The 15,836-nt window shown below is 40.4% G+C and overlaps 1 protein-coding gene across 8 annotated transcripts in view; it reads left to right on the forward strand.

Moving 5' to 3' along the window:
* ATP8A1 (ATPase phospholipid transporting 8A1) overlaps positions 1–15,836 on the forward strand; it is a 219,998-nt gene that overhangs the window by 187,354 nt on the left and 16,808 nt on the right. For 7 of the 8 annotated variants that reach the window (XM_090266926.1, XM_090266927.1, XM_090266925.1 and 4 more), the window contains 2 exons: positions 776–832; positions 1,781–1,888. In XM_090266926.1, coding sequence (XP_090123052.1) covers positions 776–832; positions 1,781–1,888 — 165 coding nt within the window. Of the gene's footprint in view, positions 1–775; positions 833–1,780; positions 1,889–15,344; positions 15,448–15,836 lie in introns of those variants that run through there. The other variant, XM_090266930.1, reaches the window with a different exon arrangement.

Raw genomic sequence — 15,836 nt, forward strand, 5'->3', positions numbered from 1 at the left:
AGTGCTAAGCACCATTCTTGGTGTTTTATGCTCAAATCCCAATAAGGGATTTTATCAATCCCAGTTGACAGGTGAAGGAGCTGAGACAGAGAGATGTCTAGTAACTTGCCTTGTTCCTTAACTGAAACAGCTCATAAATGATGGTCTGACTCCAGGCCAAGTCTACTTCACCATTATGCTGCCTATGAAAAACAGGCGGTTCGTTAACCTGGTTCCCTTACTTTAGAGTTAGTAGCATAATCACCGACAATGATGAGTAGATGTTTACATCATATAATAAGGTCTTATATCCTGCTGTGCAGAGTTTCAAATAAGTAAGTTTATAAAGTAAGTCAAAGTAACTGTTTAGAGTTCTAAATATCCAATTATATTACTTTTAGAATTATCTTTAAAATTCAGAAACTAAGGGCCCTAAGTATTCAAGATGATACAAAACAAAATTAAAGGAAGCTTTAAAACCCAAGTTCCTGCAGGCGTACTCCCTGTTACTGTTCCTGAAACGTACAAGAAGCAGGCAGGCACACACTCAGGAGCTCGTGGATGGACCGGCTGGCAGTGGGGGAGGCAGGAGTGTGATGTCACCACTGGTCAAGTAGTTCTGGCTGGCCACCCAGCTAACTCACTCGATTCTTTGCTTGTTAGACATACCAGGTGCTGTGAATAATCTAGTTCGATCATCCAGTTCTGAGATACCTGTTCTTTATACATTTCACTTTCAGTCATTCCATGAACTATCATTATTTACTTAAAAATAACATTTTCCCTTCTGTTTCAGTTTGTGGTGATAACCGTGTGTTTGAAAGCTGGATTGGAAACATCATACTGGACGTGGGTAAGAGTACCTGTAATCACAACAAAGAAATGTCACGTTTACTTAGGTGTTACTGCCACTTTTTCTATAGTTTGTCATTCTGACTTTAGGTATCCCTTAACCCTAGTTCCTTCTACAGGTTGTTCATTGTGGTGGATCAGGGACAGAGGAGGGAGACCAGGGATTCTAGTTTGGAAACATTGAGCAAAACAAGTTTATTTGCCAGAAGACTTCTTAGAACCTTCAGTGTATTATTGCATGTTGTAAATATCCCAGGAAAGGTGGAAGCTTTTAAACTTGCTGACAAGGAATCTTTTCCTAGTACAGTGTGTCACGAGACTGACGTTGGGCAGAAAACCCATTACAAAATGATTCTGAAGATTCCTAATATTAGTGAAAGATTTGTCCTCAAACAGCTGTAAATATCCAGTATGGAAAAAGGAAGTTCCATTTTAGATACCTTAGTTTTGAAGTATATTTACATTCAGGTGGAGAGACCTAGTAAACAAAAAGAAGAAAGGAAAGAAAAGAAAAGAAAAATCTAAGTTTGATGCCCAGGGGAAAGATTAGGACAAGAAATCTGGATTTGACTTTCACGGGTACACAAGTTGTATTCACACAAGTGTCTAACACCTTTTAGGGAGAACATGCTCAGAAAAATAAAAGTCAAGGAGGCTTAAAGATGGTAGGGGATTAAAAAAAATAAGAGTAGAAGAAAGACCCACTGAAGGACATAGAGAAAGAACAATCCCAGATGCCAGTGCCACAGACATCATAACTGTTGTGGAAAGAGATTAGCACTTAATGAAAGATCCAGTTAAAACACGCACCCAATTATTTAGAAATGTTCATAGCTAATATTTTATGGAGGTAGTAAAAAATTAATGAAGGCATTCGTGAAAGCTTTATTAGTGTCTGTGTTCTCCATCTGCCTAAAAGTCTTTTGATTCCAATTTGCTTCCTTCACAGTTCAGCCACATAGCAATTTGGGGCAGCATCGCACTCTGGGTGGTGTTTTTTGGAATCTACTCATCTCTGTGGCCTGCTGTTCCGATGGCCCCTGACATGTCAGGAGAGGTAATGTGCCCTCATAACTCACGATGTAACAAACCTTAAAAATGGGTATTCATTAATGAACCAGAAATGTTTGGCGTGGATTTATAGGAAAACAGAGCATTTGACCATTTAAAAGCTATTTTTAAATTCCACAGTTGTAATAAATCTTGAGGGAATATTTTAAACGTGGACATTTTACTTAAATCTGACCTTACCCTTTCATAAACATGGTGGGGACAATAAAATATGGTTGTCAGAAGTATGAATCATGTTACGAATACCCATATAGAAAATGCACACTTTAAGATTAGAACATAAATCCACACATCCATTTTGGATGAGAGATTTGGGGAAATGGTAGGCTTATGTCTTTGGGACAGTCTATCATTTCTCCTGTTATCTGTTATTCTAAAGAAAAGTCTGCTGTCCCTAGATTAAATGCACTTTTAAGGTTGTCTTGATGACATCAGTTTGGTTTTCCATTTTGAAAGCATTAGGGCATCTGACATTTCAGCCTTATCACAGTCCATTTTCAATTCTGTCTTTCACTTTCTTGTTCCACTAGTAGGAACTGAGTTATTAGATGGTCATGGGGGACTGTCACGAGATCTCCTTTCCTTCAGAAGAGATTCCAGCAGTAGGAGGGTTTATGATTTCAGTTGCAGGAAATTTGACATAAAATGTATAAAAGAAAATGTGGAAAACATTTCAGGATTTCCTGTGACCTCACAGTAACTTGCAAATCAAGGTAACGTGAGCTCCGTTACAGTCCATTGTGTTCCTACAGTCACAGGAAGCCTTCCCCGTGGTTTCACATGTTTGTTGCCCCCAAGTGCTGCTTGAGTACCTTTCACTTTTGACAGTCTGGTTTATAGATCATGTTCATGAAATTTAATCTGACAGCATCCTGCTTTTTATAAATTAGCAGAATGCAGACACATTAAAAATTTTTTTTGTGGTTAAATTTATTAGACATTATATACTATTACGGCAAAACCAGACGTATCAAAGAGCATGTACTTCCTTCCACCAAAAGGGAAGGCTTCTTCTGAAATACGTGCTATGAACTCTAGAAAATTTATGGCAGGTATTTTGAGAACACAGGAAAAATCTGTGAGTGCATTTCTCTCCTACCTTAGTTTCTGAGTCCATTTGTCCTAAAGAAATAAACTCAGAGACGATCTATATCTGATGATGCCACTTGAAAAATTCAGTTCTTTCTTTTCTATTTGATGTGCCCTGTCTTATTGGACCCACTGTTTCCCCAAGGTCAATTCCAACTTAATATCTTTTTTATCTGACCTGATTTTATCTCATTTCTTACTGTAATATCTTCAGAATGAATGACACAGGAGATTTTGAGATCCAGATAGTTTAAGCAACTGTAGCCAACAGCTTTGATGACAAGAACGGAGTTTTTGACCACCTACTTCTAGGACAAGTGTGAAGTTTGATTGGCCTTTTGCCAACCAAATATAATTCTACCCTTGCCTGTAGAATTCCCAGTATTAACCAAACACAAAACTTAATATCATCTCTTGAGATTTGCGGTGATGCTGTGTTTAATTCCGAGTGAAATGAATGTCAGTACTCCATCACGTTTCTGTTCATGTCATATACAGTGGGGAGTGCTAACAGGGTTCTTTTTCTTGTTATTTTTTTACTACTTATACTTGGAATATAATGTTTAAATAGCTTGCTCCACTGCAAATATGAAAATAGATTAATCAGCATTAGGCTTGACTAGCTTGTCCAGAATGTGTCTGTTTAATTTATTCAAAGAAAAGAATAATACTTGAAATTTATGTAGTTCATTAGTGCTTGAGAAGCCCTTTGATATATATGTTTGTGTGTGTGTGAATGAGCCTCGCAGCAACTCCAGAAAACGAGGATAACTAGAATTCCACTCAAATTCTCAAGGAGAGATATTCTGCATTTACTATTTCCTGGGTGCTAGGATAATAGGTCCTAAAACATGTCTGTAACAATACTCAATTTTTGAACATTTTTATTATATGTAGAAAATCACTAGTTCCATTACAATCCAATTGATTTCATAAAGAAGTAACTACCCTTAGGTTTACACTTTTCTAATCTTAAAACTATATTTTAATCAAAAATATAGTCACATACATGCATATATGCATATATATATGAAAAATTTATATCTCTGTATGTGTGTGTATACAGATATATATTTATATATATATATATACATAATTGGCCAACCATCTTGAATAAAATTTACTGATTCATCTGTTAATTTCCATAGCAAAATACTATTACAATATATTATATTGCATATATAGTATATATTATATACAACAGTACTATTGTAATATGTATATTACCTATACAATAATACATATAATCGTCGGCGGCGGCGGCGGCGGCAGCCGTCCGTCTCGAGAGACGATGTGTAGCTTCTTAAGAGTCTATCTGCACCGCCGAGAATGGCTGTGCAGTCCGACTCGGGAGTGACACGGTATCTGTCTCCTCCCGTGTTGAATCGACATCTTGCGATGATGCTGGAGTGTCCTCTCCAGTGGAGCTGAAGCTACAGAGCCTGGGCAGGGTGATATGGAGGGTCTGCTGTTGCCCATGCAGCAGACCCCCCCTCTCTTCGCAGCTGAAGGATCCAAGGGAAAGACGGAGTCAATACAGCTTGGGTTCAGGTGCGCCGCAGGAGTTGCCGGTGTTGACTACAACGTCAAACCGCCTTAGGGACTCCGGCTCCGGATTTTCTGTCGGGGTTTACTCCCTTAGCCTTTCCCCTGAAGAGGTATGCCGCAAGGCAGCGGAGGTTTTTTGGAGTCAGAGTTTTCCTTCTCTAATACATATAATACATACTATAATACCAAGGTAAATATAAATATCAGCATTCCTTGACTTGACATGTTCACCACAGAGCATGTGGCTTTTCCTCATAGTCAGATCAAGAGCCATTGAAGGGATTTGAGAGAGAGGAGTCATGATGCATCTTACGTTTTCATAGAAGGACTATGACTGCTGTGCTATGAACCATTTAGGAGGTTATTTCAATGAATAATGGTGACTGGGGACAGGAGCATGGCAGCGGTGGAAGTGGTCAGACTCTGAACCTATTTTGAAGGTAGTAGAGGCAATAGGACTGGCTGTGAAGAGTGAGAGGAGAAGTCAAGGCAGACTCCATTCCATCAGCCATAAGCATCATTAGGATGTGCTCACTGGGTCCTCACAACAGACTTGTTGTTATAACCACTTTGCAGATGAGAACACATACACAGACATGTTAAGTGCCTCACTGACATCCCCCTGATACTAAGTGACAGGTGAGAATTTGACTTAGGTGTCTGCTCCCAGAGTCTGCCGCCTTAAACTCCGTGCCATGCGGCTCTCTGATCATAGTCATTCAGAGGAATCCGTGGGAAGAAACCTGCAAATCAGAAGTCTGAAGGGCCTTTCGCTCCTTACAGGTATTTCAAGGGTTTGTGTAGAAGAGGAAATCTCTGTTCTCTTTTTTCCTGACAGCACTGCCTCCTCCCCATTGCTCTGTCTCTAGACATTTTGGTGGTCTTGCTCTTCCTCAGTCTGCCCTCCTCTTCCGAGCCACAGTGACCATTCCAGGACATTTACTTCCCTTCTCAAGTGTCCACCACCCCTTCATTTCTTCATTCATTCACTCCAACCTAACAGTGTTAGGCTCCTACTATCCCATAAATATGTGTTAAGTAAATGGTCATTAAATAAATTTTTTGCTTGCTTATTTGTTTTGAACAAATGAGAAACAGTGGGGGAGAGGTGACAGAGAGCCAGATTTCAACTCAGATAAGAACATCTTTCTAACATACAGAGATCCACTTGGAGCAATTTCCAGCAGCAGAACAGGCTGCCGGTCTCGCTTCACCAACCCATTCTGTGCTGGCCGGCCACTAGCGATTCTTAGGAAGAGCCTCATTCCTCTACACCAGCGATTTTCAACCTTTTTCATCTCATGGCATGCAGAAACTAATCACTAAAATTCTGCGACACACCAAAAAATACATTTTGTACAGATCTGACAAAAATAGGTATTGTTTTGACTAGGATGAAAATTACACATGTCACCCAAGGACATAGTGTGCAATAGTGAAGTGTACCAGGTGCCTATACTTGTATATAAGGATTTCTGTTACCAAGAATTAACCAATCAGATGCAACCTTATTATGCGACGTGACCAATAAGATGCAACTCTATTATATGACCTAGGCATTTATGGTTCGAGACAGGGCGTTCACACCAGACAGCTATTGTGGTGTTGGCTGTTGTCATTTTTATATTTGACAACCTAAGGGAAAAGAGGTCAGTGCCCGTGACTAAGTAGTCAGGTACTGTATGTTTTAAAAATTCTTCTGCACACCCGTTTGCCATGGCACACCATTTGACAATCACTGGTCTGCACCCCCACGGTTGCCTGCCAAGACCTAAAATTCAGTTTCTCCATGTGCTTCTCTTCACTGTGTTCTCCTCAGAGGCACATGTTAACTACTGTAAGGACACAGACTCTCTTGCTCTGGGTAACAGGATCTCAGGGTGTGAATTATGCACAAATTAGGCATCTTAGGAGTACAGGTCTCTATATTCAGCTGGCTGCCTGTTCACACATAGATCTGGGTTTTATAGTCATTTCCAGTTTACTTGCTTGGGTCATCTCTACAGTCGCCCTCTGAACACAGAGCCATTTCTCTCAACATATTGGAATAAAATCCTAGCTCGCTAAGAGGAGGGAAGAGAATCACCATTGATCGTGCAGCCGCAGGTTCTTGAGGCGCTGTGTTCGATCCCAGGCACCCACTCCTTGTTTTATTTCAATCCATATGACAGACCTTTGTGGTAAGCAAAGCAAGGGACCCAGAGTATGCATTCCAGTTGTTTTTTTTTTCCCCCCTCAATTCCCACTGGATTTCTCTAATATCCTGAGGAACTAACTACCTTGGGGTGGAGGTCATTGCTATTCCTTACTCCCAGATGAGAACCCTTTTTATTCTCCTTACAGACGTCTTCTTGCATTGATTTCTCTGATTTAGCTGCTGTTCCCCTAAGTTAGCCAGAGAGCAGAGTGTTTCCATCTCCTTATGAAAGTGCCCAGGTTTTTAATTCTCCCTCTTCAACACCCCCTAACTCCCTCAACACATGACAGAAATTCCATCCTACTTCATGTCCCAGCCTCTTGCCTCTGTTTAACAGCAATAGCAGCATAAATAATACCCATCTTCTTAAGATATATATACATGAAATTGAAAACCTAGTCATCCCACATCATCAGAGAATGGATAGTTGCCACTCAAATAATAACAGGGCCTCATTGTTGAGGGTCCATCATTGTGACCGCACTTTTCATGTCGTGACTCATTTAACACTATGAACATTTATTAGGAAGACTGTGAAGGTTTCCCAGTGTTATTTTACAGACACAGAGTGGTTAACTCATTTTCTCAAGGTCACACAGCCTGAAGGTATCTGAGCTGTGATTGGAACCCAGCCAGAATCCACCCTCTTCACCACCACACACACTGTTTGCTATCCTTTTACATTTCTTCTCTCACCTTTTCATTCTTCTGCACTAAAGGCTTTTCTCCGGGCCTTACTCATTTTCCAGGTGTAGAGGCCTTTTAGTGTCTGTGCCACCAAAGTATGTTTATCTTATTGGGAAACTAAGCAACTCATTATCTGCAAATAATGTTGCCAGCTTCAGATGTACTCAGCTGTCATCATCACTGATCTGGTTGTTGTTGTGTTTCACATGATCAGATAGCTCCTTTCCCCCTGACTCCAGCACATTCTACATGCCTGGAGTTACCAGAAATCCACTCCCAAATATCTCAGTGTCAGGCAGGCTTCAGTTACTCCAGCCACTGAGAGCTGCTTATTCTCAGTTGGTGGGCAGGGTGTTCCCATTTGGGAAACATTCCTTCCTATAGTTTTGCGCTTTGTTTCCATTACAGTAATTCTACATCCCATAATAATGATGCAAATGGTAATGATTAACAAGTATCCCAGTACTGCAAATGATTGAGATATTTATCTATGGCCAAGGAATTCTGACATGGGGGTAGGGGCAGGGCAGCGGGTTCTCCGAAGTTAGAAACGAGGACTCTTAAGAAATTGTTTAGGAAAGAAAAAATAAAGAAAATAGTGTAACAAGCTTGGCTGTGACTTTAAATATGTTGCTATCTTCCTCCCCTCTCACAAATATGGTTGTGATTTAAGAGGAGGACTTTTTTTTCAGACCTGACTTGTATTTTTTCACACCAGTACAACAATTTATGGGGCAAGGTAGACCCTGGGGAGAAGTACTATGTTATATAAACATATGCTGGCCTGCTTTTCCGACTTGTCTAGATAATGTTACTGGATATTTTTGGAATTTCCAGAAGAAAAGAGTTTAGCCACTATGATTACCATGCCAGATTAAAAAGTAAAAGCCAGCTACATCAAGGATCATTACATATCACGATTAATACCAGAAGCTCAGGATCGGCAAAACTTTTAAATGTATCGTGGCATTGCAGGCACGCACAGCCACGTCCTCCCGAAAGCACCATCTGGTTCTGCTCTCCCTGTCCTGGGGGATCTATAAAACTACTGAAGGAAATTGAAGTTAAGCAACGAGCATGTGTTTTACAGAATTTCAGATCTCTTGATTGAGGTTTGTAAAGTCTTTCTGAAAAACAATAAAAATCTTTGTTGAACCCTTTGGTGTCACCCCTGTAGGAAAGGTATTAATAAACCACATTAGTGATATGATTTTCCTAAATGGTGCTGTTATCCATTTTACCAACATAATAAATTATTTTACATATGAGGAATTTCCTGGTTAAAATAGTCCTTATTCACCTCTCAGCCTTTAATTACCTAGATAGCATGTGATAATTTATTGGTCACAAGACCAGCCCTTGCACATGGGGTGGGACAGTGTTATGAGATGATGGTGTTTCATCCAAGGTTACTGTGTTTAGCCAAGTAGCCTGCAGGGAACCATGACCCTAAACTCTGTCAGATGTTCTTCAATGAACCAATGGTTGTGAGCCCGTCCAGGAAAACACAGTCACAGTCCTCATGCCGCTGACAGTAAATGGGACAGGCAGACAGTCACGGTTCGTAAGGCAGCTGGCTGTATAGCCACGTCCAAGGCCGTCTTGTAAAGAGAAGCCTGCATGGAAACACTGATGAGAAAAGAAAGACACGGACGTGACAAATGTAAGGGCAGATCGGGACGCTCGCACACATTGCAGAGTGAGAGCCCTCTTTACAGTCACGACGAGAGCTGGCATTGCATCTGTAGACACAGCATCTTTTCCTACCACGCAGAGCAGAGGCGCATTGAGAATCTAATGTTTGCCAGGCTCTGCATTAGGCCCTGGAAGATGCAGGGATGTCAGACTCGGTCCTTGTCCTTAAGGATCTCATTGCTAATGATGGCATGTTGGTGTCATAATGCAAGAGATGCTGTGCTGGTCCCACAGGTGCAGGGCACGGAAAGCTGAACAAAGCCTGCTCTTAGCATGGCCAAGTTTTGGCTCTTCTCTAGAGTCGATTCATTGTTGTGTTCATTCATGCCATAAATATGTGTTGAGTGCTTAGACGGTGCGAGGCTCTGTGTCCAGGTAACGGGTTAACTGGGCAGGGTGTCCATTAAAATTCAGGTTGAAGGAACCAGGGGATGGGAAGGAGAAACGGTCACTAAATCAGTTAACAAATGACTAAGAGATGAATGACTAAAGATAATTTCACAAAGGAAAAAAAGCAGGGTGATAGGATATTATAGGGACTATAACGGGTGCTCCAGGAAGCTCTTTTTGAAAGAGGGACGGCTAAGCTGAAAGTCAAGACAATGTGGTCATGAATACCTGTTGGGTGAAGAAGAGGATTTCAGAGCAGGTTCCCATGCTCTGAGGCAGAAATGAGGCTGGCAAGTGCAAGGAATAAAAGGCCAGTGTGGCTGGAGCAGAGGGTGGGGAAGAACTCTCTTGAGATGGGCAGAGGGCAGCTCACCCCTCCCACTTCAGCATTTTAGCTCATAAGACCAACATAGCTTTTTATTTATTTGTTTGTTTGTTTGTTTGTTTGTTTATTTTATTTGAGTCATATGCCAAGGATTCTATCAGAAATGCTTGTGAAAGAAAGCATGACTGTCACTGCCATCTGCTTTAATAAAGCACAAAATTGGGCACAGTTTTTGCAATGAGTGATCAGAAGCTGCTCTGTTTCAAGTTATCACTTATTCTCCCTAGCATGTACCATCCAAAGGAAGTTTATGGCGCATTTTTGACGTTCAAAGAAAAAAAAAGTAACACCATTAAACAAGATAGGACTTTATTTCTCTTGTGTAAAAGAAATCCAGTGGAGGCAGGCAGCCCAGGACTGATGTGGCAGCTAAACAATAAAGGACCAGGTTTATTCTGTCCTGCTGCATTGCCAACCTTAGTGAACTTCCTCACAGTCCAAAATGGCTGTGGAAGCACTCACCATTTTACCAACATTCCAGCCAGCAAGAAAGGGAAGTGCTCTTTCTCGTTGAGGCTTGAGGCTCTTTCCTAGTCATTGGCCACCACATTTCCACTTACATCTCACTGGCCAAAAGTAAGTCACGTGACCACACCTAGCTGCAACAAGAAAGACAAAGGAATAGTCTTTGTGCTGGAGGACAAAGTGTCAGCTAAAAATCAAGTGGTTGCTTACAAGAAGAAGAGGGCAATAGAAGTCCCTATTCTGAAAGTCAATAATTTTTCTACATAAACTGTATCAGCTTTTACATATTTTTCTATAGGCAAGTGCTTTTTGAAGTCTTCAGTTTTTTAAATAGAATTTACTAAAAGGGGTGGTAATTATGTGACAGGATAGAGGTGCTAGCTAAGGCCACGGTGATAATAATTGGGCAATATATGCATGTATCAACTCAACACGGTGTATTCCTCAGACTTCCATCATGTTACATGTCAAGGATAACTTAACAAAGCTAGAAAATAAATCAATAAATAACTTTGAAAAATAATTTCCTACAATCTGAATGTAGGTCATTATGTTTTACAGATCAAATTATTAGTAATCAAACAATTGATGCTTTAGGAGATGGCTTTTAAGAAGATAGAAACAGAGCCATCACAAAATTACCAAAACCTGTAAGAATGAGGATACAAGCAAACATACTGAGCGGTGAGGTAACTTACCGTGGTTTATAGGACTTATTCAGTATCATCATAACATTCTAAAATCATATTTCTTATAATAAAAAAATGTTTTGTTACTAATTGTATACTTATTTTTCTGATACTTTTAAGTTTTTCTATTAGCACAATAAAAAAAGATTAAACTAAAACAAACAAAAAACAAATTCTGTTCTTAATTATTTTTACTCTTCTGGAAACTATATGCCTGGAAAAGCAAGTGTCAGAACCACACCTTTCCTGGTGCTCTTGGTTTCTTTTTTAGAAAGACTGTTTTCTTTTACATGTTCAGTTCTCAGTATGTATTGATGCATAGTCCATTTTTACTTCTGATTGATTCAGGTCCCAACTAGCCCTTCCTTCTTTTCCTCTGACCATCTCTTTTAATCATTTTTTTCCTCCCTACTTCCTTGCCAGAGGGTGGAGCTGCAATGATTATTTCTTGCATCATCCAGCTAGATTGAATATCGGTTCGAAGTCCAAGGGTAATCACCCCTCCCTCAGTCCCTCGCCAGCAGAAATATCTAAGGGGGAAAAAAGCACAGGAATACTGTGGCTTGCTATCTACTTTGCATATTTTCTAAGATTTTCTTTGTTTGAAAGAGTTCGCATATTTTCTAAGATTTTTGTTTGTTTGTTTGGGATAATTCAAGCCAAGGTTTTTTTGTTTTTTTGTTTTTTGGTTTTGTTTTGTTTTTTTGTCTTAGCAATCAAGAGCTTCTGGGAATAATTGCAAACACATTGGGGTTTATCTGAAACACCCTCCTCCTTAGTTATTTTCTGGGTGTTCTGCTCTGTCTGTTTTTATGGAGAATGTAATAATTCATCTCCTATAAGCATCCAGTTCACCTCAAGCCAGCTGATATTTATGGAGTGCCTGTGTGTTCAGACCTATAGTACGTGTCGGTGGCTCAAAGGTTGAAAAATAAAAGTCCTGAGGAGCTTGAGTCTCATGGAGTAGACCAACTGATTAACAGATCATTAGAATGTAAGATGCTAATTCGTATGACCAGGATGCATCGGAGCTAGCCGAGGAGAGGGCACGTGATCCCCGGGCTTCGGTTTGGATAGTTTGGAAAGGCGTCCTGGGACTGCTGTTCTGAGCTGTCTGGGGATGAGAGTGTGAGGAGAGCCTTCTGAGGGAAGAGCAGCCCATGCAGAGGAAGTTCGGGATTTCCTAGGTGGAGATGTTTGGAGCTCGAACTGAAAAGTGAAGTGAAAACCAGATCACTTAACATAATTACTAGAAGCCATAGCAGATCGCTTTTCATTACGGAATACACGGCATTCCAGAAAGTACCTGAAGCCATAGAATAAAGATTTGGATAGGAGGGCGTGACAAATAAATGCTAGAGGTCAACTAGTATGAGACGTGTTTTTCTTCCTGGCCATTCTACATCCCTTCTCCCCACCCCACACCCACACACACAAGAAAAAATAGGTAACTTCTCATTATCTTACTTGCCATCATCGAAATGTTTCTTTTGGTTCATATAGAAGGGAGGGGTCAGTACTTGAGTATACTTAAGCTTTTAATACATGTCGCTCAGCTTTTTGAACAGAAAAAACAATCTACATTAGAAAAGGAGTTAAGAGAGCTGGATCAACCTCTTCTCCCCTCTCCCCAAATCACATAAATATCTAGTTGTAACTACTCCCAGGATAACTCCATGCCAGACACAGGAAAACCAATCAAACCGTAGCCGCCACATCTCAGGAACATAGTCCCAAGGCTGTGGTGTTTTGACTTGTAATCTCTCCAAACACTGGGCTGTAAGAACGTATTTATTCAATCATTATTTATTGAACACCTGCTCTGTGGTTGAGCATTTAGGCTGTGAGAATTTATTAAGATATATTTCTTCCTCTTACAGAGATTATATTACAGGAAGACAAAGGAGCAACTAGAAAATGGGTGACAGGTGCTGTCAAAATGAAAACCCAAAGCAGGGCCAGCTAACCCAGGTCTGAGGAAGGAAGTGACATCCCATGTGGAAATTGAGAGGCCAACAGCAGTCACAGATGCAGTGGCCCAAGGTCGAGAATAAGCCTGGGTACAGTCCAGGAACTGAACCCCACTGTGTAGTTAGAGAAGGGACTGGCTTGAGAGATGATATGGGGGAAGCCATCAGAAGTCAGGTAGGAACGGTCTTGAAATCATGTTAAGGACCTGGTACTCTATCCTAAGGGTGATAGGAAGCCATTGAAGGGTTTAATCCAAGAACTGCTCAAATCTACTCTGCACTTTGGAAGTGTCCCTCTGGCGTACTTGTGAGAAGCAGAGCAAAATGAGTCAGTAAGTCCAGCTAGGAGGCTGTTGGGAGGACAGGCACATGTCTAGACTGGGATAATGGTAGCAGAGTTGGCAAAAAAGTAGACAGATTCCGAAGGTACTAAGTAAGACACAACAGAACCTGGTGATGCAATGATTGTGGTGTAAGGAGACGACTCGTAGAACCCAGTTTCCGTCTTAGTTGCCGAATTGGCACTGAGGCCATTCCCTGGATAGATTGCACAAAGGAAGAGCAGGTCTGAGGGGAGGACTGTGTGTTCAATTTGGGATGTATCTGTTTGAAGGACCTGTGTGATGGTCAAGTTCACAGCTGGATAGTTGTGTTTTAAGTATGTATGGGCAAGAGATCTAAGCCACAGAGAAGGGTTGTGACCGATTCCTGTGTAGATAATAGAAACCACCAACCTTCCTAGGGAGTGTTTGTATGATAATAGAAGTCTCCAGAGAATAGCAGGATATTTTTACCTTTCCTTTTATTCAGGACTATTCTGAACGATCATTTTCTAATTACATTCTGTGAACAGCATCTTTAACAGCTTGGATAACTCTCTTAATGCACGTACGTGTAGCTCTGTGGACTGAGTGCCAGCCCGTGAACCAAATTGTCGCTGGTTCAATTCCCAGTCAGGGCACATGCCTGGGTTGCGGGCCAGGTCCCCAGCTGGGGGTGTGTGAGAGGCAACCACACATTGATGTTTCTCTCCCTCTTTTTCTCCCTCCCTTCCCCTCTCTCTGAAAATAAATAAAATCTTTTTTAAAATGAGCATGAATAAAAATACTTTAAAAAAAGGAAAAAAGAAACACACACACACACACACACACACATTGAACAGTTGCATTCCCTTACATTAGTTCCATGAGATTTTAGTAAGCAATGTGTGGGGGGAATTGTGCCAAGGTCGGTAAGTACATTAGGAAATCTTGATTTAAAAAACTATTCAGTAGGGTCCTTGACTGTGATTTCTCAAAGCCTTAAATTTGCTCCTCTGCTGTGACTCTCCAAGAGGGTGTTGCCATGATTTGTTTATACCTTTCCTAAACCTTGGGCCATGGCGCACTTTTTTAGGGAAAGTGCTTTCAGGATTAGTGACCACAGAACAATTTTTACAGGATACTAACTTAAATGAAAAAGCTGTCCCAAAGTTCCACACGTACTTCCAGAAATTGCATTATCACATTAACAGGAATGAGCGTGTGTCCTTGATTTACATTGCCAGATACGTTTCTCAAAGGCGAGTACATTGCTGATAAGAATACAAATTGTTAAAAAGACCTGTTTCACCATATCCCTTCAGCTGTGGTAGTGAATTTAAATCTGGTCAGATTTGGTTGTGTTTCTGTGACTACAGAGAAACTCAACCCTTTTCCAGGTTATTGATTACTTGCTGCTGCTTTTATGAGGACCTTCTCACAAAAAGATAAGTGGTCAATTTTTATAATCAGATATTATTGTAGAATTTTATATATAGTAGTCATTCTTGTTTTTCATTTGCTTTTTGGTGATGTTTTTTGAACATGGGGAGCTTCTACATTTTTATGAATCATTTCTCTAAAGCATTTTTGTAGTTTTTTTCACTGTTTTTAAGCTAAGAAAGTCCTTATGTAAAACTTTAAACACTTAATAATCACTTCTTAGGTTTTTGGTGGTTGTTCACATTAACTCTTAACCCCTCTGGAATTTATATTAATTTATCTTGCTTCTCTCCACTTCCCCCAACCAAAAACAAAAAACTAAGTTTTACAGCACTAATTTATGAATAATTTTCCCTTCCAAAATTAATATATTATGTCCATGCAGTCTTCAATAATTTATATGAAAAAATAATTTACACTTCCTAAATTAGCAGATTGAGATAAATGAGACTTTTATAGTGGTCCATTACTTTGGCCAGTATCAAACTTAAGCATATTTTGTGATGCTAATGTGAAGAAACCATGACATTTACAAACTGACTTTCACTTAATTTTATATTGTAATAAAAATTTCCTTCCTTGAAGGTCATGGGAGAGACATCTAGGAAGAAGATTGGTGTGTTTAAAGAAATTGGAAAATTAAAATGAAGAAAGGAAAAGTTTGTTATTAATCAGTGTTACTAATAAAAGCAGCCACTTTACAAACATTATCGGGTTTAATTCTTCCAATCCACTTTACAGCTGAGAAAAAGCAGAGACTCAGAAGTCACTTCTCCCAAGTCTGGGAGCTGGGAAGGGCTGGGCCAGGTCCGGGGTTCAGGGCTGTCTATCCTAGCCCTGCTCCATTTGGGGTCCGCAGATACAGTCTTAGGTTCCCCCAAGAGCCTGCTTGTTTAGACAGTCTCTGTACTCTATCCAAGAATGAGTTATAGCGCAGCACTCAGATCTTTATAAATGTATAGTAAAGGAGGGCTGTAGGCAGGTTGCACATTGAAATTCTTTCTCCTACAAGTTGAACTTGGGGACCCTGTAGGTGAAGCAGTAAGTGTTCCTCTGTGTTGTGGGGACATAGTTGCT

The sequence above is a fragment of the Furipterus horrens genome, unplaced genomic scaffold (assembly GCF_987537825.1).
Source record: "Furipterus horrens unplaced genomic scaffold, mFurHor1.1.pri manual_scaffold_2, whole genome shotgun sequence".
Taxonomy (NCBI): Eukaryota; Metazoa; Chordata; class Mammalia; order Chiroptera; family Furipteridae; genus Furipterus; species Furipterus horrens.